General features: G+C 35.9%; 1 protein-coding gene across 2 annotated transcripts in view; it reads left to right on the top strand.

The window, feature by feature from the left end:
* Window positions 1-933: 933 nt before the first annotated feature.
* Window positions 934-22,315, top strand: part of LOC143222361 (lachesin-like) — a 40,922-nt gene continuing 19,540 nt past the window's right edge. For both annotated transcript variants that reach the window (XR_013012200.1, XM_076448802.1), the window contains exons 1-3: window positions 934-1,195; window positions 17,437-17,543; window positions 19,892-20,099. Coding sequence is in view for 1 of the 2 variants with exons in the window: in XM_076448802.1 (XP_076304917.1) it covers window positions 1,102-1,195; window positions 17,437-17,543; window positions 19,892-20,099 (409 nt within the window). In the remaining variant the exon portion in view is untranslated. The remainder of the gene's footprint in view (window positions 1,196-17,436; window positions 17,544-19,891; window positions 20,100-22,315) is intronic.

The following is a 22,315-nucleotide window of genomic DNA, read 5'->3' as shown; positions in this document are numbered from 1 at the left end:
ACAAACAACAGGCTATATGGTGCGTCCACCGAAGAGAAAGTTTAACAATGTACTTAACAAGTGACAATATAGGTAGGTCACTGACTATCTTCATCAACGATTAATATTAACTCTTATTCAACTGTGGAAGGTTTATTCATTTTCTAGCCAACATTTGCAGCCAGTTCGTCTTGCCAACAGTGCATGCGCAAACTGAACCTGGCCAATATTCATTACCCGTTTCTTCTGGCTGTTATTTATAAAAGTCGCATCTCGTAAACTTTGGTTCTTAATTGAATCCGGTCGAAATTTGTTAGAACTGTGTCTTGCTAAGATATATTATGTGTGTGTTACATCTGGCTAATGTCTTTGAATATTGCATTCTTTTATAATATATGTTCTTAGCGAAGTTTTGTTCAGTTTCCTCTGTTGACGTTTGTTTTGTACACATAAAAAATAATTTTGTATACATCACTGGAAGTTCCAGTTTCATTATAGTTGGTTTATTTTCTCAGTGTCTGACATTGTAGACAAATATGAACTTTAATCGTAGCCAACGGACGTATTTGTGTGTCGTCATTTGCACAAAATTGTTTAAATTATCAAGTTTTTGTGTATACACGTGGATCAAAACAAAAAGCAGAGAAAACTTTGAAACAGTTTCTCAGACATCAGGAGTTGGGAGAATACAATATTTTCGATGTTCTTCGCACATTAAAATTCTTTGCTAGATTATTACTTTAAACTTATTCAGCGGGCTACCAAAAACATGCCATTGAAGATATTCAAGTAACTTTCTTTATTCTTTATTTCTTAATAACACCGATCCGAAAGTCATATGTAGGAAATGGAGAAGTTTCATACAGGAGGCGCTGACGAACAGCTTCCGTATAAGGATAGCTAACGCCAAACCACCCAATAAAAGGCTCGCTGAAAACGTACGTATTAGAAAGCCTGATTGGTAGGCGAAGGTTTCCCGCTTGTTTAAGTTCCAGATAAGATATCTAGACAAGGTGTCATGAACCAAATGATAAGCTAAACTTATCCTGGACACGTTTCTTTTAGACCTGACAGATATAGCATATAAGGACTAGTTTGTCTCCTGTACAAATTAGATCCGAAATGGTCAAACTATATCCTTGTTTAGCTTTAGCTTGCACCCTGGTGTTGATACTTACTGACGACGTCGTGGAAATTGGACGATCTGAATATTACGGTAGGCATAAATGTATTGATGTGTTACTTTAATTGAAACGAATATTTCGTAAACACCTTGCGTGTTTTGTTAATTTGGAGAGTTAAATTATATTACGCTCCAGTAGTTATCGTTTCAAACAAAGCGAAATTGTGCATACAAGGTGTTATATTCGTCTATTGTAAAGGTGTTGTATGTTATAACATATTCATATGTTGTATTATAACACATAAATAACACGGTTTGTCGTTGTTCTTTTATATTTATGTCAAAAAGAACTAAAACTATTGTTTTAACAATTCGGATTTGTAATGTTGAGAGATAACTTAATTATACAAAGATTTAACATTTTAGTGTTTTATATTGTCAAAACAAAACTTAAAGCCACAGAACATTGTAACACCTTGGTGTTTTGTATTGTTATTAAAGAACTGAAAGGTACAGAACATTTTAACACCTTGGTGTTTTGTATTGTTATTAAAGAACTGAAAGGTACAGAACATTGTAACACCTTGGTGTCTTGTATTGTTAAAGAAGAAACGAAAGACACAGAATATTTTAACACCTTGGTGTTTTGTATTGTTGAAAAGAAGCGAAAAGCATAGAACATTGTAACACCTTGGTGTTTTGTATTGTTATTAAGGAACTGAAAGGTACAGAACATTGTAACCCTTTGTGTGCTTTGTATTGTTACTAAAGAACTGAATGGCACAGAATATTGTAACACCTTGGTGTTTTGTATTGTTACTAAAGAACTGAATGGCACAGAATATTTTAACACCTTGGTATTTTGTATTGTTACTAAAGAACTGAATGGCACAGAATATTGTAACACCTTGGTGTTTTGTATTGTTACTAAAGAACTGAATGGCACAGAACATTGTAACCCTTTGTGTGCTTTGTATTGTTACTAAAGAACTGAATGGCACAGAATATTGTAACACCTTGGTGTTTTGTATTGTTACTAAAGAACTGAATGGCACAGAATATTTTAACACCTTGGTATTTTGTATTGTTACTAAAGAACTGAATGGCACAGAATATTTTAACACATTGGTGTTTTGTATTGTTACTAAAGAACTGAATGGCACAAAATGTTTTAACACCTTGGTATTTTGTATTGTTACTAAAGAACTGAAAGGTACAGAATTTTGTAACTCTGTGGCGAAACTCACAGGATATGTACTATTAGAAAAATGAATGTTTCAGTTTCTGGCATATTGTTTGTTGAGCAAACACTAAACGCTCAGTGATCTCAATGCAACAGTTAATTACGTCTCATTGTTTTGCTATGTTGTTAATATGTGAGTACTTCGCTATATTTTATTATAAATATATAAATATATTTGGTGGTAAATAACTTGATGGATTACATCTCAGTGCTAAGTTACAACGCAATAAACACCTCTTACATTCTGTAATGAACAAATTAAATATCAAACTTAAACAAACAATAACAGTGTTATATTTATATGGCTAATATGAAACGTTTTCCTGTCATTAACCTATCGGCCCACATTTATATCTAACCCTTATTTTACCCAGTTAACTTCGCAAATTGTCTACCTACGCTTTCATTGTCAACTACTGACATCTACATTTTTATTTATTCATTATCGAGACAGTTATTAAAACTTCACAGTCCTTACACCCATACTTATAATTCTGACAATATTCAAGTTTCATCTTTTCTTTCATCTGATACATCTATATAACCGACAGTAATATGTCAGTATTAACACCTTATATCACTACAAACAACATTCACTAATCACAATCAACTCACTATACATTTATTACTAGTGCATCCACCTCTTACACTGAGTAACACACCCACCTAATACACTGAATAATACATCTACTATCAACAAATAAATTTTGAAATATTTAACAGCACGTCTAACGAAAACAATAGATTTTCCATAAAATCATCTGATTTAACTTTCGGTTACGTGACATTTCACAGTTAGTATGTGTGATGTATTGTTGTGTGACGTCTCACAGTGTATGGTAGTGTGATGCATTGTTGTGTAACGTCTCACAGTGTATGGTAGTGTGATGCATTGTTGTGTAACGTCTCACAGTGTATGGTAGTGTGATGTATTGTTTTGTGACGTCTCACAGTGTATGGTAGTGTGATGCATTGTTGTGTAACGTCTCACAGTGTATGGTAGTGTGATGCATTGTTGTGTAACGTCTCACAGTGTTTGGTAGTGTGATGTATTGTTGTGTGACGTCTCACAGTGCATGGTAGTGTGATGTATTGTTGTGTGACGTCTCACAGTGCATGGTAATGTGATGTATTGTTGTATGACGTCTCACAGTGCATGGTAGTGTGATGTATTGTTATGTGACGTCTCACAGTGCATGGTAGTGTGATGTATTGTTGTGTGATGTATTGTTGTGTGACGTCTCACAGTGCATGGTAGTGTAATGTATTGTTATGTGACGTCTCACAGTGTTTGGTAGTGTGATGTATCGTTGTGTGACGTCTCACAGTGTATGGTACTGTGATATATTGTTATGTGACGTCTCACTGTGTATGGTAATGTGATGTATCGTTGTGTAACGCCTCACTGTGTATGGTAGTGTGATGTATTGTTATGTGACGTCTCACAGTGTATGGTAATGTGATGTATCGTTGTGTAACGCCTCACTGTGTATGGTAGTGTGATATATTGTTATGTGACGTCTCACAGTGTATGGTAATGTGATGTATTGTTGTGTGACGTCTCACAGTGCATGGTAGTGTGATGTATTGTTGTGTAACGTCTCACAGTGTATGGTAGTGTGATGTATTGTTTTGTGACGTCTCACAGTGTTTGGTAGTGTGATTTATTGTTGTGTGACGTCTCACAGTGTTTGGTAGTGTGATGTATTGTTGTGTGACGTCTCACAGTGTTTGGTAGTGTGATGTATTGTTGTGTGACGTCTCACAGTGTTTGGTAGTGTGATGTATTGTTGTGTGACGTCTCACAGTGTTTGGTAGTGTGATGTATTGTTGTGTGACGTCTCACAGTGCATGGTAGTGTGGTAGTGTGATGTATTGTTGTATGACGTCTCACAGTGCATGGTAATGTGATGTATTGTTGTATGACGTCTCACAGTGCATGGTAGTGTGATGTATTGTTGTATGACGTCTCACAGTGCATGGTAGTGTGATGTATTGTTATGTGACGTCTCACAGTGCATGGTAGTGTGATGTATTGTTGTGTGACGTCTCACAGTGCATGGTAGTGTGATGTATTGTTATGTGACGTCTCACAGTGCATGGTAGTGTGATGTATTGTTGTGTGATGTATCGTTGTGTAACGCCTCACTGTGTATGGTAGTGTGATATATTGTTATGTGACGTCTCACAGTGTATGGTAATGTGATGTATTGTTGTGTGACGTCTCACAGTGCATGGTAGTGTGATGTATTGTTGTGTAACGTCTCACAGTGTATGGTAGTGTGATGTATTGTTTTGTGACGTCTCACAGTGTTTGGTAGTGTGATTTATTGTTGTGTGACGTCTCACAGTGTTTGGTAGTGTGATGTATTGTTGTGTGACGTCTCACAGTGTTTGGTAGTGTGATGTATTGTTGTGTGACGTCTCACAGTGCATGGTAGTGTGGTAGTGTGATGTATTGTTGTATGACGTCTCACAGTGCATGGTAGTGTGATGTATTGTTGTATGACGTCTCACAGTGCATGGTAGTGTGATGTATTGTTGTATGACGTTTCACAGTGCATGGTAGTGTGATGTATTGTTATGTGACGTCTCACAGTGCATGGTAGTGTGATGTATTGTTGTGTGATGTATTGTTGTGTGACGTCTCACAGTGCATGGTAATGTGATGTATTGTTGTGTGACGTCTCACAGTGTATGGTAGTGTGATATATTGTTATGTGACGTCTCACAGTGCATGGTAGTGTGATGTATTGTTGTGTGACGTCTCACAGTGCATGGTAGTGTGATGTATTGTTGTATGACGTCTCACAGTGTATGGTAGTGTGATGTATTGTTGTGTGATGTATCGTTGTGTAACGCCTCACTGTGTATGGTAGTGTGATATATTGTTATGTGACGTCTCACAGTGTATGGTAATGTGATGTATTGTTGTGTGACGTCTCACAGTGCATGGTAGTGTGATGTATTGTTGTGTAACGTCTCACAGTGTATGGTAGTGTGATGTATTGTTTTGTGACGTCTCACAGTGTTTGGTAGTGTGATTTATTGTTGTGTGACGTCTCACAGTGTTTGGTAGTGTGATGTATTGTTGTGTGACGTCTCACAGTGTTTGGTAGTGTGATGTATTGTTGTGTGACGTCTCACAGTGCATGGTAGTGTGGTAGTGTGATGTGTTGTTGTATGACGTCTCACAGTGCATGGTAGTGTGATGTATTGTTGTATGACGTCTCACAGTGCATGGTAGTGTGATGTATTGTTGTATGAGGTTTCACAGTGCATGGTAGTGTGATGTATTGTTATGTGACGTCTCACAGTGCATGGTAGTGTGATGTATTGTTGTGTGATGTATTGTTGTGTGACGTCTCACAGTGCATGGTAATGTGATGTATTGTTGTGTGACGTCTCACAGTGTATGGTAGTGTGATATATTGTTATGTGACGTTCACAGTGCATGGTAGTGTGATGTATTGTTGTGTGACGTCTCACAGTGCATGGTAGTGTGATGTATTGTTGTATGACGTCTCACAGTGTATGGTAGTGTGATGTATTATTATGTGACGTCTCACAGTGTATGGTAATGTGATGTATCGTTGTGTAACGCCTCACTGTGTATGGTAGTGTAATGTATTGTTATGTGACGTCTCACTGTGTATGGTAATGTGATGTATCGTTGTGTAACGCCTCACTGTGTATGGTAGTGTGATGTATTGTTATGTGACGTCTCACTGTGTATGGTAGTGTGATGTATTGTTGTGTGACGTCTCACAGTGTATGGTAATGTGATGTATCGTTGTGTAACGCCTCACAGTGTATGGTAGTGTGATGTATTGTTGTGTGACGTCTCACAGTGTATGGTAATGTGATGTATTGTTATGTGACGTCTCACTGTGTATGGTAGTGTGATGTATTGTTGTGTGACGTCTCACAGTGTATGGTAATGTGATGTATCGTTGTGTAACGCCTCACAGTGTATGGTAGTGTGATGTATTGTTGTGTGACGTCTCACAGTGTATGGTAATGTGATGTATCGTTGTGTAACGCCTCACAGTGTATGGTAGTGTAATGTATTGTTATGTGACGTCTCACTGTGTATGGTAGTGTGATGTATTGTTGTGTGATGTCTCACAGTGTATGGTAGTGTGATGTATCGTTGTGTAACGCCTCACAGTGTATGGTAGTGTAATGTATTGTTATGTGACGTCTCACTGTGTATGGTAGTGTGATGTATTGTTGTGTGATGTCTCACTGTGTATGGTAGTGTGTAACAGATTTACTGTTGTACATTTATTGTAGTACCTACACTTATTTCAATATAGTTTTCTTTTTTGCATGCAATGTATATTCTTGACTTATATTTCGCAACTCCTGCCTGTTTTCGAAACTTGTAGAGAATTTTTTAAAGTGACAATCAACAACATTTGTTTACGAAAACACGCTATATCATTGTTGAAAATTCTAGAAACTTGCCTGATTGGTATATAAAAACCGATGCGCCGAGTGACGAATAACATTATTATTGTTGGATAGCTATAGTCAGTGTGCTATAGGCCTCTGAAGCTATAATTGGGATTAACACCTATTATTCTGAAACTGCAGAATTTGACCGGGAACGTTTGTAGATAATTAACATTACAAACCATTCAATTTCAGTGAATTACTTTGGACGTCAGTAATACAACGAGGACATTAAATATTGTTGTAGACAAAACACTTACGGGTGTTTTAAGCTATCTAGTCGTTAAAAGAAGTTTTACAGGTGTATCAACAAAGAAGTAATTTTCTTGTCGTGGACCTGCATCGTTAATAAAATATCCAGTTCTAGACTGGATAAAACCCAGTATTTTTTGTAAATTGTAACATTCTTGTACATAAACCAGCATTTGTAATAACTTTAATAATAACTGTTATTATAAATTATACTTTTTAATGTGTTTTATATTAACTTATATATTTGTTGAAAAAAGGAACTTGGGTGTATAAATCTTGTTGGTAAATAATATATATTTAATACATATTAGGTATTAGGTTCAAATTCAAATTTCCGGTTATTTCAAATAGTAATACGTAACGTACGTAACATAATAAATGTGAGACTCGTCCGAAGTAAATTATAATACAAACCAAGTGTGATGTATTGTTATGTGACGTCTCACAGTGTATGGTAGTGTGATGTATTGTTGTGTGACGTCTCACAGTGTATGGTAGTGTGATGTATTGTTGTGTGACATTTCACAGTGTTTGGTAGTGTAATGTATTGTTGCGTGACGTCTCACAGTGTTTGGTAGTGTGATGTATTGTTGTGTGACATTTCACAGTGTATGGTAGTGTGATGTATTGTTGTGTGACGTCTCACAGTGTTTGGTAGTGTGATGTACTGTTGTGTGACGTCTCACAGTGTTTGGTAGTGTGATGTATTGTTGTGTGACGTCTCACAGTGTTTGGTAGTGTGATGTATTGTTGTGTGACATTTCACAGTGTTTGGTAGTGTAATGTATTGTTGCGTGACGTCTCACAGTGTTTGGTAGTGTGATGTATTGTTGTGTGACATTTCACAGTGTATGGTAGTGTGATGTATTGTTGTGTGACGTCTCACAGTGTTTGGTAGTGTGATGTACTGTTGTGTGACGTCTCACAGTGTATGGTAGTGTGATGTATTGTTGTGTGACGTCTCACAGTGTATGGTAGTGTGATGTATTGTTGTGTGACGTCTCACAGTGTTTGGTAGTGTAATGTATTGTTGTGTGACGTCTCACAGTGTTTGGTAGTGTGATGTATTGTTATGTGACGTCTCACAGTGTATGGTAGTGTAATGTATTGTTTTGTGACGTCTCACAGTGTTTGGTATTGTGATGTATTGTTGTGTGACGTCTCACAGTGTTTGGTAGTGTGATGTATTGTTGTGTGACATTTCACAGTGTTTGGTATTGTGATGTATTGTTGTGTGACGTCTCACAGTGTATGGTAGTGTAATGTATTGTTGTGTGACGTCTCACAGTGTATGGTAGTGTAATGTATTGTTTTGTGACGTCTCACAGTATTTGGTAGTGTGATGTATTGTTGTGTGACGTCTCACAGTGTTTGGTAGTGTGATGTATTGTTGTGTGACGTCTCACAGTGTTTGGTAGTGTGATGTATTGTTATGTGACGTCTCACAGTGTATGGTAGTGTAATGTATTGTTTTGTGACGTCTCACAGTGTTTGGTAGTGTGATGTATTGTTATGTGACGTCTCACAGTGTATGGTAGTGTGATGTATTGTTATGTGACGTCTCACAGTGTTTGGTATTGTGATGTATTGTTGTGTGACGTCTCACAGTGTTTGGTAGTGTGATGTATTGTTGTGTGACATTTCACAGTGTTTGGTAGTGTGATGTATTGTTATGTGACGTCTCACAGTGTATGGTAGTGTAATGTATTGTTTTGTGACGTCTCACAGTGTTTGGTAGTGTGATGTATTGTTGTGTGACGTCTCACAGTGTTTGGTATTGTGATGTATTGTTGTGTGACGTCTCACAGTGTTTGGTAGTGTGATGTATTGTTGTGTGACATTTCACAGTGTTTGGTAGTGTGATGTACTGTTGTGTGACGTCTCACAGTGTATGGTAGTGTGATGTATTGTTGTGTGACGTCTCACAGTGTTTGGTAGTGTGATGTATTGTTGCGTGACGTCTCACAGTGTATGGTAGTGTGATGTATTGTTGTGTGACGTCTCACAGTGTTTGGTATTGTGATGTATTGTTGTGTGACGTCTCACAGTGTTTGGTAGTGTGATGTATTGTTGTGTGACATTTCACAGTGTTTGGTAGTGTGATGTACTGTTGTGTGACGTCTCACAGTGTATGGTAGTGTGATGTATTGTTGTGTGACGTCTCACAGTGTTTGGTAGTGTGATGTATTGTTGCGTGACGTCTCACAGTGTATGGTAGTGTGATGTATTGTTGTGTGACGTCTCACAGTGTTTGGTAGTGTGATGTATTGTTGTGTGACGTCTCACAGTGTATGATAGTGTAATGTATTGTTGCGTGACGTCTCACAGTGTTTAGTAGTGTGATGTATTGTTGTGTGACATTTCACAGTGTTTGGTAGTGTGATGTACTGTTGTGTGACGTCTCACAGTGTATGGTAGTGTGATGTATTGTTGTGTGACGTCTCACAGTGTTTGGTAGTGTGATGTATTGTTTTGTGACGTCTCACAGTGTTTGGTAGTGTGATGTATTGTTATGTGACGTCTCACAGTGTATGGTAGTGTGATGTATTGTTGCGTGACGTCTCACAGTGTATGGTAGTGTGATGTATTGTTGTGTGACGTCTCACAGTGTTTGGTAGTGTGATGTATTGTTGTGTGACGTCTCACAGTGTATGATAGTGTAATGTATTGTTGCGTGACGTCTCACAGTGTTTAGTAGTGTGATGTATTGTTGTGTGACGTCTCACAGTGTTTGGTAGTGTGATACATCGTGATTCACGATTGTGGCTCATAATAGAGATCACAAGGAATTTAAAATAACCGTAATAGAATGTTCAGGTAAAACACACCTTCAAATGTAAATATTCAGTACGAACAACACTTTAAGCCTCTTACTATCGACTGTTTAGGCTGTACACGCATAAAATTGAACAGAAAGCATGTATTTCAGAATTACTCATTTGTAATTCGTCTTTTTGTTATTATTTTCTTGTCAGCCTACAACAGAAACAGTTTGGTATATTGTCGAATATTATATAAGGTACCATGAAGACCATAAAGTCTGTTTATTATTTCTTGTGTAAACAATGTTATTTTTATTCCTGAAAGTTAGATTTCCGACAAACATCTAATGTTCCTTTAAAAAAAACTTAAGTAATGAGTGAAACGGGACTTATCAACCAATAATAGATGAACATTAGATTACTATAACATGTAAGTACTCAATGTTTTGTACACTATACAATCGAGGTTTCTAGGGAGCCAACACCTATATTATGTATGAAGCGAAATATTAAAAAAAAAACAATATTAATTTTTATTACACACATTTGTAGAATAATTACTTTAAAATCACGAAGTTTTATTTAGAGCAATGTTTTAGACCTATATGTTTTATTTAAAAAGACTGTTTTTCTACCGGAAAAACATTTGAATTCGTTTACTGTCGTTGTTTCTTAGTTCAGGTATACATTTATTATTTCTATGCATTATTTATATGTACATATTTATTTAAGTTGCACAGAAACTATAAATGTCCACTATGTTGTCAGACAAATCTCTATGACAATCACCAACTACAGCTTAACATTTTACCTCTCAAACTAATGTAATCAAGTAGTGAATAGCTACAGTAAATCATCAGGTACCATATCAGCTAGCTACTAACTACGCGTATTATCATTGCAATGTATAAAAGTAGCTATCATATCAAATAATCTTTCATGAATAGGTGAGTATTAAAAAAGTAAGTAAACAAGAGTAGAGATTCTGTATACAATATCTATTCATACTAGTGACTACACCTAATGTAATTCTGGGTAACAGCATGAAGTCAAAATGACAACTAATGTTCGAAACTGATGAGACGTTGTACTATGTGTGATGTAATATAGTGTAAATTGGTGTAGTATGGTATTGCATAACGTTTTATAATACAGATAGCATTATGTAGTGTCTTACAGTGTATATTTGTGTGGTGTAGTGTAGCGCTGGATACTGTTTCGTAGTGTAATTAGTTGTAGCACAATCTAATTTCTGTAATGTCATGAATTGTAACACTGAGTAACTTTTCATAACATAATTAGTGTTACGTCATGAAGTGTAGCGAAAGTTATTTAGGGTTAGTGAAAGCAGTTAACTCATTAAGCAAATAAAAAAAATGAAAATGCATAAGAAGTTAATATTATAAAAATATGGTAGTTAAAATTAAAGCGTTGATTAACCCGTGTTAAGACTCTCACAAAATTCTACTGGTATGTTTTGTTCGTTTATTTGTAATTAAACACAAGGTTACGCAAAGCTTTCTTAGCCATAAGTCTGCAGAAATACCACTGTGCCACTGGGGGTCGCTACTGGTAGGTTTAGCGTTTATCGGGATGTTTTACGTTTGGCGACAATATCAGTTCTTGGGCCTTTTTTTTTTGTTGTTGTTGTTACACATCTTAGCATTTCTTAGCGAAGTAGACACGACCTTCTGAGATATCACATAAATAATATTGAAATAAGGCTACAGTGAATCCAAAATCTAACAGAATGCTGTCAAATAGAAGGCGCTTGGTCAAAGTATCACCCAAAGGATGTTTGATTGAAGGGAGTCAACCAGTTGATTCGGATTCAGCTAGCTTAATACAAATACCGTAATGTGACTAGGCCTAAGGTCTGAGTGCTTGCTCGTTATAATTTCATTCTCATGTTTAATTCAAAACCTTTCAGTTAGTCTCACTTCCACCCCGTTTCTTTTCTTCCTCTCGTTTCTTTGTTTTTGTATCTTGTTTCCAGACAACGTAAGGCCAGTTTCTCTGTCAAGGAGAGATCTGTCTGGTGTTTGTGAGAAGATAGCACTGCATACAATTCTCTCTCTGTCTCCTCATAAGAAAAAAAAACCAAAAAAACTTTTGTCGGTATATTGCATACGTTTCCAAGACTGCGTCAGTGATTCCAATTTATCACATTTTCGATAAAAGAAGATATTGAAGAAGGTTTGTTATTATATATCCTACAAAAAGAGGTTTTCCAAATTAAAGTTTATTATTATATATTCTATAAAAAGGTTATTGAAGTTAAAGTTTATTATTATATATTCTATAAAAGAGGTTATCCAAATTAAAGTTTAGTATTATATATTCTATAAAAGAGGTTATCCAAGTTAAAGTTTATTATTATAGATTAGATAAAATATACTCTTCAAAAAAAGAAACGCAAAAGGCAAAACATGAGACAAATTGTTAACAAGTTTATTCCGGGTAGTTCTGTATGACATGTGTGAAACTTTGCACATTCACTGCTGAACGTCCAAAGTCTGCAAAGTCGAAGTCCATGCTCACTAGGTGAAGTTTAACGTCACTCAACGTCAATAACGAGTATGCCCCCCCGTGAGCATCAATAACTGCTTGGCATCTCCTGCCCATGGAAGCGATGAGATGACGAATCACATCCTGTGGAATGGCTGTCCACTCAGCCTGCAAAGCTGCTGCAAGCTGAGATAGAGTCTGCGGTTGAGGTTGTCGCCGTCGCAGACGTCGGTCCAACTCGTCCCAAAGATGTTCGATGGGGTTTAAATCTGGTGATCTGGAGGGCCAGGGAAGAACGTTGATGTTGTGGTGTCTGAAGAAGACAGTGGTGTGTCGGGCTGTGTGAGGACGGGCGTTGTCATGTTGAAAAACGTCGTTGACGTTCACCATGATGGGTTGCACATGGGGCCTAAGAATCTCGTAGACGGTTGCGTACGGTCTGATCGGAAATCCTACGTAGCCCTGGTATGGTTGAGGCAGTAGACGTTGCAGTAATGGTCCTATCCCGAAGGTGACGTAACCGGATGTTGCGATCTTGTGCGAGCGTGGTCACACGAGGACTGCCAGATCGTGGACGGTCACGAGTTGATCCATATTGTTGGTGACGATTCCATAGCCTTGTGATAGACATTTACAGCTCTGGCAATATCTGATCGAGATTCGCCTGCTTCCAAGCGGCCAATGGCGTTGTTGCATTGTGCTTCAGTCAGTCTTGTCGTAACTGTATTGCGTGTCGGTGGCTTAACACTGAGCTATGAAAACCGAAAACTCGTCACTTTTATAGGGATTTTGCACATGTTGCACTTGCAGAACGTGCAGATCTCTCAAACAAATTTATTGGACACGCATGCGTTTTGGCGAAAAATCCGATGTTTTTCTCCGTTTTCAAAGTGCACAACTTTTATTGTCATTTTAGTCTGACAATCGGTGCCTTAACACGTGTAACATCGCATACTCTGAGCTTGAAACGTTATTACGTATATTTCTCTTTAAAATAACAAAAATATCCCTTTTGCGTTTCTTGTTTTGAAGAGTATATGTTATTGAAGTTAAGGTTTGTTATTGATGAATAAAAACTCTATAACCCAGTTTGCCCCTGAAGAAGAAAAGTCCATCTTTTGAAAGCGCTTATGTTAAAGGTTTTTATTAATTTCTATTAAAACTTTTCGTTTGTTTGTTTGGGAATTTCGCACAAAGCTACTCGAGGGCTATCTGTGCTGACTAGAGGGAAGGCAGCTAGTCATCACCACCTACCGCCAACTCTTGGGCTACTCTTTTACCAACGAATAGTGGGATTGACCGTCACATTATACACCCCCACGGCTGGGAGGGCGAGCATGTTTAGCGCGACGCGGGCGCGAACCCGCGGATTACGAGTCGCACGCCTTACGCGTTTGGCCATGCCAGGCCTTTCGAACGTCGGTGTTTTTCTAACATTGTGAAGGTTTTTTATTATATATTTGATAAAAGAGGTTATGAAAATTTGTTATGGTTTTAACTTTGATTGTTTTAAAATCCGTATAGCTGATTCCTTATTAATTTCCAGAAATAAAAAAAACAGCTTATAAATGACCCACGGAGAAGAAGTTCCAGTTACATACTTTTGTATCATCCTCGGAAATTAAAAGAATTCCTTTCTTTGAAAAGTACTACAACATACAAACCTGTAATAAGTGTTATGCTCTGATTGCCTGATTTCAGGGCTTTGTATTTTGTCACTTAGCTATAAAAATTTTTTCGATTTTACTTCAGAAAGTATTCATATAAAGTAACCTTACAAAAAATATCCAACAACAATCGCGTTAAAAGATTACTTTGAACGTGTAAGCACATATATTGTAAAATGAACTACAGGGTGTTCGGAAAGTCACTGTGCACTTGTATATTTATTATCAGACATGTTTCAATATAGAATACAGGAGGTAAATATGAATGACAATTATAAACAATGTTGAAAGTGACCCCCGTTGGCATCAATACAGGCCTGGATCTTTCTTATTTTGTTTCTAAACACCGCTATCAGTTGCTGGTTTGAAATATACTGAATAGACATATGATTACAAAACTGCACAGTGACTTTCTGAACACCCTGTACTTCGTGTACAGGCCATGAGAAAGTTTCTAAAAATTTAGTGATATATCTAGTATTTGATAATGTATCAGGCCGAATTGCTTCACTGGACCACATATGAAAAACAATTTGTCAGTTTCAACAGGTCATATTAAATATTTTCTGATTGAACTTACTATCTAAGAAAAGCCTCCATTTAGAACTTTTATTACACTTTGCATTTGGTGTAAGATTTGTCCAAACAAATCATAGTTCCTCATGGAAAAATCCCGGATGGATATTGTTTATGAATGGTCGACCTATCCAAAACGAGTACCAATAATGCTTTGTTCTATTTTTTGACAGACCGTGATTTGTCACTGGACTACAACACTACTAAATATGATGAAACGAGACTCATTCAAACGTTAAAAATAGTATAAATTTCTTGTGATAAGGAACAAAAAAGAGAGACCTATCAAAAGGGAAAAAAAACCTAGATGAAAAAAACATGAGGTCTATCTATCAGCTGAGGATAATCTGTTATAGGTTTGTCACCAGCGCTCTTCAATTAATTCCTCACTGGTAATCAAGTGCTCAATATGATTTCCTGTCAGACAGTCAGGATGAGTAATACTTCTGAGGATATAAGTACATATATATATATCTTTTCTTTGTCACTGTTTCCTTACATTTCAACACGTTATTCAATGCTTGATTTCTGAGATACTCGATAGAACTTCAAACCACTTCGATTTGCTTATTGCTACGGTGGAATCTGGGTGGAACATATTTTTAAATCCAATTTCATAATTAATCCTTTTGCCACCAGAAGGAGTCTGACAGATCTTTACTTTGTGTCACGTGATTATTAATTATCTTCTACTTTCTCCACATGTAACTATGCCATGTGATTATTGGCTGTATTCTACTGTTTCCAAACGTAATGAACGTTTTCATTTCAGTGTAAGATTTAATGTAACTAGCTGAATGTAATATATATATATATATATACTTCTTGTTTCCAGGATCAACGTAAGTTTTATCTAAGTATTACCCCAGTCATTCATCGAATTTGCATATAAACATATGAGATATCAATTTTTAAAAGAAAAACATTAATAAATAGAGAACGTAGTATCAGTCTAGAGTATGACTGGATAAAAAAAATGTTTAGCTTGTTTGTGTGATAGTCAAGTTTTATAACGCGTGTGTACGTGATGAGTTAGGCTTAGCTAGACTGAAAAGTTTCCATTGTTTTTGTAACGTGTGTGTACGTGATGAGTTAGGCTCAGTTGGAGTATTAAAAGTTTCGAATGTTTTGTAACGTGTGTGTACATGATGAGTAAGGCTTAGCTAGACTGTGAAAAGTTTCCATTGTTTTTGTAACGTGTGTGTACGTGATGAGTTAGGCTCAGTTGGAGTATTAAAAGTTTCGAATGTTTTGTAACGTGTGTGTACATGATGAGTAAGGCTTAGCTAGACTGTGAAAAGTTTCCATTGTTTTTGTAACGTGTGTGTACGTGATGAGTTAGGCTCAGTTGGAGTATTAAAAGTTTCGAATGTTTTGTAACGTGTGTGTACATGATGAGTAAGGCTTAGCTAGACTGTGAAAAGTTTCCATTGTTTTTGTAACGTGTGTGTACGTGATGAGTTAGGCCTAGTTCGACTATTAAAATATTCCAGTATTTTAATAATAACAACAGAAATAAATATGAAAACCTCACATTTTCACACCTTTGGTCTTTGAGAAGGAAATGTTAAATTAGAAAGTGACTTTAGTTTCTAGTCAAGTTTTGTTTAGGCTTCTGAACGAATCTTATGCTACATATGGCAAAGGATAAATGACCACTTCAAAAACCCCTAGGTGTCTAGTTTGAGAGTTATTAATATTGAACTACTGACCAAAAGTAACACTCACCTCTACAAGAACGTTGAACCGAATGAGAAAATCGACCGTCAATTTTACAAATGCGCCCATAGCTGAGTGCAGAACTGATTTAGTAACATCGAGTTTTATTTCTTGAATTTTCTATAATGTACCCCCTGCTCAGTAACCAACACGCTAAGCCCAGCCTAAAGAAACATATTACAATAAAATATTTTGATCACGTTTCATTTAGATTATATACAAGTATTTATTTTACATTGGTGCTAGTTTAAAGGTAGTCATGTTATTTATTTTACATTGGTGCTAGTTTAAAGGTACTCATGTTATTTATTTTACATTGGTACTAGTTTAAAGGTACTCATGTTATTTATTTTACATTGGTACTAGTTTAAAGGTAGTCATGTTATTTATTTTACATTGGTACTAGTTTAAAGGTAGTCATGTTATTTATTTTACATTGGTACTAGTTTAAAGGTAGTCATGTTATTTATTTTACATTGGTACTAGTTTAAAGGTAGTCATGTTATTTATTTTACATTGGTACTAGTTTAAAGGTACTCATGTTATTTATTTTACATTGATACTAGTTTAAAGGTACTCATGTTATTTATTTTACTTTGGTACTAATTTGAAGGTACTCATGTTATTTATTTTACTTTGGTACTAGTTTAAAGGTAGTCATGTTATTTATTTTACTTTGGTACTAGTTTAAAGGTAGTCATGTTATTTATTTTACATTGGTACTAGTTTAAAGGTAGTCATATTATTTATTTTACTTTGGTACTAGTTTAAAGGTAGTCATGTTATTTATTTTACATTGGTACTAGTTTAAAGGTAGTCATGTTATTTATTTTACATTAGTACTAGTTTAAAGGTAGTCATGTTATTTATTTTACATTGGTACTAGTTTAAAGGTACTCATGTTATTTATTTTACATTAGTACTAGTTTAAAGATATCCATGTTATTTATTTTACAATGGTACTAGTTTAAATGTAGTCATGTATAATTCATGGTTTGTTTATTTTATTGTAATTTTAGTTACCCAGAATAAAGAAAACAGTTATTATACATCAGTATACATCTTGTGTTGAACTGATGTTATCTATGTATTTTATAATTCCTAAGTCTATTATAGATCATTAGTGTTAAACATATAGTGATTTTTCAGGTTTAGAATCCGAGCCTGTGTTCTCCGAACCAGTGCACAACATCACAGTAGCAGTGGGGCGGACTGCCAGTCTGAAGTGTGTGGTGGAAGATTTAGGATTATATCGGGTAAGGTTTAGATCTTAGCTTACGTTAATACTGACAGAGGTGGGACTGGACTTAGGATACCGAGTAAGGTTTGTATCTTAACTTCAGTTAATACAGTGACAGCGTTTCATGGTTAAAGGAAGAAAAAGTTTTGTCCGTCATGATTTCACAAAGCACTTAGTTCAAACATAATAACTGCATCTAATGTCTATACCAAAACAAAAAACCGAACTATTTTGCAATGTATGTATGTGTGTGTGTGTCTCACAAGCCTTTAAGTTTCTATAATGCTGACGAATAATGTGTAATGTTTTCATTGTTTTTCTAACCATTGTGACAACAATAGGTTAAAGACGGAGTTCTGTAACTATTGTCAAAGTACTGCTCGAATGCTATACTTTGATACCATGGTATTGGTAGATGGTAATTATTTGTGGTTGTGGAGAAGATGAAGTTAATAGATGTTATAAGTACTAGTGACGATGTTATTCTGATGGTGGATTTTTTTATCAGGACTATTTTTGATGAATTTATTTTGTATCTACAACTTTACGAGTATCTTTTACTGCCTTTGTATAAATGAGACAGAAAACAATATGACTGATGGTAATACAGACTTAGAAAGAAGTAAAACCTAACGCAGGAGGAAATATTCCGTTATTTATCAAGAATTATTAACTTTGGATGTTCCTAGAAGCTTTATTTTACTAACACGTCAATCGTTCAATGTGCACGTGGGCTTGGTTAGTGGTCTTCTTTTGACAGAAAAGACCAGAAGATGGAGATCTCAAACTAACAGACATTTCAAAGTCACCAAGATGTACTTATCTCATTAGGTATTTTCCTTTCAATAAATTGGTTCGGATTGATTGATTGGAAGTTTAGCTTCTATCGCTCACAAAACCCCATTTTCTGAAGTTGTTGCTTACACGAGTCAAGTTTTATTGAGACATACAGAGAGAATTCCTGCCTTCTGACAGCGATTGTATATTTAAGGAAAGCATCAAGATGTTATTTTTTTTAGCTGTCTAGACCTATCATGTAATTCAATCAAGGTATAGATACACTGGCATTGTCGGCTAAGAGCGAAGATACGTTATTTGTGCAGGGCTACAAATATCCGACAACAAACAGAGTAAGAGTCGTAAAACTAAAACTTACTGCTCTGTGTGTAGATAAGACATATCCGGTATAACGTAGTCAGAAATAAGAACAACCATTATTTTGAACTACTATACCATATTTAAAATTACGGACATAACTTAAAGTCCGTATTCTCTTAAAGTATTCACAGTGTTAGTAATGTTATTCCGATCTTTCTCTCTTCAAAATAAAAATTAATATATATCTTTCAATCCCAGGTTACACATCGGTAAACATCAATTTCATTGGATGTTTTCTTTTTTTTTTTCGGTTTCTTTCAACATTTACTCTTTTTTCTTGTTCTGTTTTTCAGTATTTACTTTCTGAGTAATAACGTGATTTATAACTGATCATTTTACTTTTTTGTTTCTCAATAAAAATATTTGAAAGGCTGTGGTTATTAGTGTGAATCTTTGAAAGTCTGCCACTAGTTGAGTTGTTGTTGAATTAAACACAAAGCCACACAATGGGGCATCTGTACTCTGCCAACCAGGGATATCGAAACCCGGTTTTTAGCCTTATAAGTCCGCAGACATTCCGCTGTGCCACTGAAGGGGGCGTTACTAATCGAGAATCCTTCAAATACTTAATGACTGTCTGAGAAAGAGTTTGGAAATTTCGTTTTTTTGTTTGTTACCATAACAACGGAACTATGACCTCATGACATGATCCGATTAACATGTTAAAAACAGTCACATTTTTATCACATTCTTTTAACTGCATAATTCAATATAAAACATAATGTTACTCGCGTTTTCAGTTATTGAAAATGAATAATCGGCAAAATTCATATGAAATAATTAATTTTAGCGAACTATCAAACTTTTATAAACAGTGTTGATATAACCCTTAAGCCTATGGACCACTGTCTGCATTTGAAAATTTTCGGCCTTGAGGTTAAACTGCAAATATTTGAAATTACCACAACGTCGGCTGAATGTGCTTCTTTGATAATGAAGTACTTCTCTTTAATATCATCTTGAAATATTTATCTTATTGATAGTTAAGTGTTTTTTGATGAAGTAAAACTTTTCAATATTCAGAATGTTAAAGTGAAATTTCAACAGACTCTGTAACAGTACTTTAAACATTCGAAACCAACGCTCGCTCTTCTTCAGTAAACTCAAAGCCCTGACTCAAAAAACTCACGAGTTCAGGAACGTCGAATGAAAAATTTTAAACACATTTAAGTAAGTTGTATTATTGGAAAATATTTAATATTTCAGGTTGCTTGGCTGAGAGTCGAGAGCAAAACTATCTTAACCATCCACCATCACGTGATAACTAGAAATTATAGAATTGACTTAAGTCACAGCGACCATCGAAACTGGGTTCTCCACATTAAGAATGTCCAAGAGTCTGATAGGGGAGGTTATATGTGTCAGATTAACACTGTGCCCATGAAGAGTCAAGTTGGCTATCTAGACGTAGTCGGTGAGTTAATTATTGGTTTGGGTTTATCAGTATGATTGTGAAAGTTCGTTAAAAACAGAGTTAAACAGAGCTTTGTGTTATAGATTTATGATTTATGTTATGTGTATTTATTTTAATATTGATGTTTGTTTTAGGTTAATATATATTTAGAAATGCATGTAACTTATTGTGTTAAATATGTGTTGCGAAATTTCCACCTATTGTCTAAAGTTGTGGAAGATTCTCGAGTGCAAGAATCAACAATATATTATGTCCGTAAGTAAAATATTGCTGCAAACTGAACTTTCGAGAACCTTGCCTAAAGTTTATACATCGACGCGCCAAGAGACAGTTCTCATTATATTGTTGCTTTGCTATATCTAATATCCTATAATAAACCTTGGACGTTATAGCTATGATAAAGAGTTTATTAATTGGAAAACTATAGATATTTGGCCAACTTCAATTAATTAATTTCGGACGCTACTATTTCTAAGAAGACATTAGATATCTTCGTAGGACAAAAACCGGCTTGTAAACGCCGTTAAGCCAGTCAAGAATAGAGAGTTTATTTTTGTTTGTTCGTTTTGAATTTCGCGCAAAGCTACTCGAGGACTATCTGCGCTATCCGTCCCTAATTTAGCAGTGTAAGACTAGAGGGAAGGCAGCTAGTCATCACCACCCACCGCCAAATCTTGGGTTACTCTTTTACCAACGAATAGTGAGATTGACCGTCATATCATAACGCTCCCACGGTTGAAAGGGCGAGCATTTTGGCGTGACGGGGATTCGAACCCGCAAATCTCAGATTATCAGTAGAGCGTCCCTAACGACCTGGCCATGCCGGGCCCTTACTGCTGGAATTGGTCCATTTGAAATTTTCAAATCGAATGACCATTGGTACGCATTTAAATGGCCTAACAAAGGATAATTAGCAGATTAGGTTTAAAAACGTTCATCGCACATAGTCAAATATAAATTATTTGAAAATTTGTTGGTGTTAGCTATTGTAATTATTTTACCTTTCTTCAGAGAAACACTGAAAATAGGGTTTCGATACCCATGGCGGGTAGTGAAACACAGACTGCCTGTAACAACACACGCAGTTACACGAAACATGTTTTAACAGACTTGAACTTCTTACAGATGCATAACAACATATTTCAAGGCCAGCATAGCCAGGTCGTTAAGGCGTTCAACTCGTAATTTGAGGGTCATGAGTTCGAATCCCCGTCGCACTAAACATGCACGCCCTTTTAGACGGAGGGCGTTAAAATGTTTGGTCAATTCCACTATTCGTCAGTAAAAAAAGTAGCCCAAGAAAGTCCAAAGCCAACCAAACAATAAGTACGTACCTGTTACGTAATAATACTTCGTGACCAGCAGCGGTTACGAAGCTGTGACGTAATACTATGGCAAATGTAAAAGTTATGTTAAATAATGATGTTTACATACATGTAAAATAAGGTTACTAAACCTGAATAATTATAAAAAAAACAACATAAAGCGTGTAGAAATAAACGTACTGTTGGCCACAAACTATATAGAGCATTCAAATTTAACTGTGTCATTATGACTGTTTCTACTAATATTAATACGTGATTAGGCTTTGTATATAATACTGAAACACGAAAAATCTCGAATAATATTACAGATTAGCCTTTTAGTAGTTTCTGCTGGTGAAGAAAACAAACTTCCCTAATAACAATATTCATCACACTTATGATTAACACGGTTTCATAGTTTTCTTTATCATAGAAATATTATTGGTTAATCTTCAATATGAAACTAAATTTTCGCTTAATCTAACTTTAATGAGAGTTGGGTTGTTGTTTTTTTTCGCATTAACTTGTAATTATTATCACTGAGAAAATAGAAAGTACAGACATGTAAGTCAGGAAATAAAACGTGTTTTCGGACTCTTCGTCGAGTTTTCCTGAGATGTCTTCGTGAATTTTTGTTTAATTAGATGTAAACGAATAAAAACTTGCGCAGGTTTATTTTAAAAGCCTTGTACTAATTTTTATACAAATAATTGTACAAAGAGGCCCCCCGGCATGGCCAGGTGGTTAAAGTACTCGACTCATAATCTTAGGGTCGCGGGTTCGAATCCCCGTCACACCAAACATACTCGCCCTTTCAGTCGTTGGGGCGTTACGGTCAATCCCACTACTCGTTGGTAAAATAGTAGCCCAAGAGTTGACGGTTGATGGTGATGACTAGCTGCCTTCCCTCTA

The sequence above is a fragment of the Tachypleus tridentatus genome, chromosome 8, assembly GCF_004210375.1.
Source record: "Tachypleus tridentatus isolate NWPU-2018 chromosome 8, ASM421037v1, whole genome shotgun sequence".
Classification (NCBI taxonomy): Eukaryota; Metazoa; Arthropoda; class Merostomata; order Xiphosura; family Limulidae; genus Tachypleus; species Tachypleus tridentatus.
This window is presented reverse-complemented; position numbering and strand designations above follow the sequence as displayed.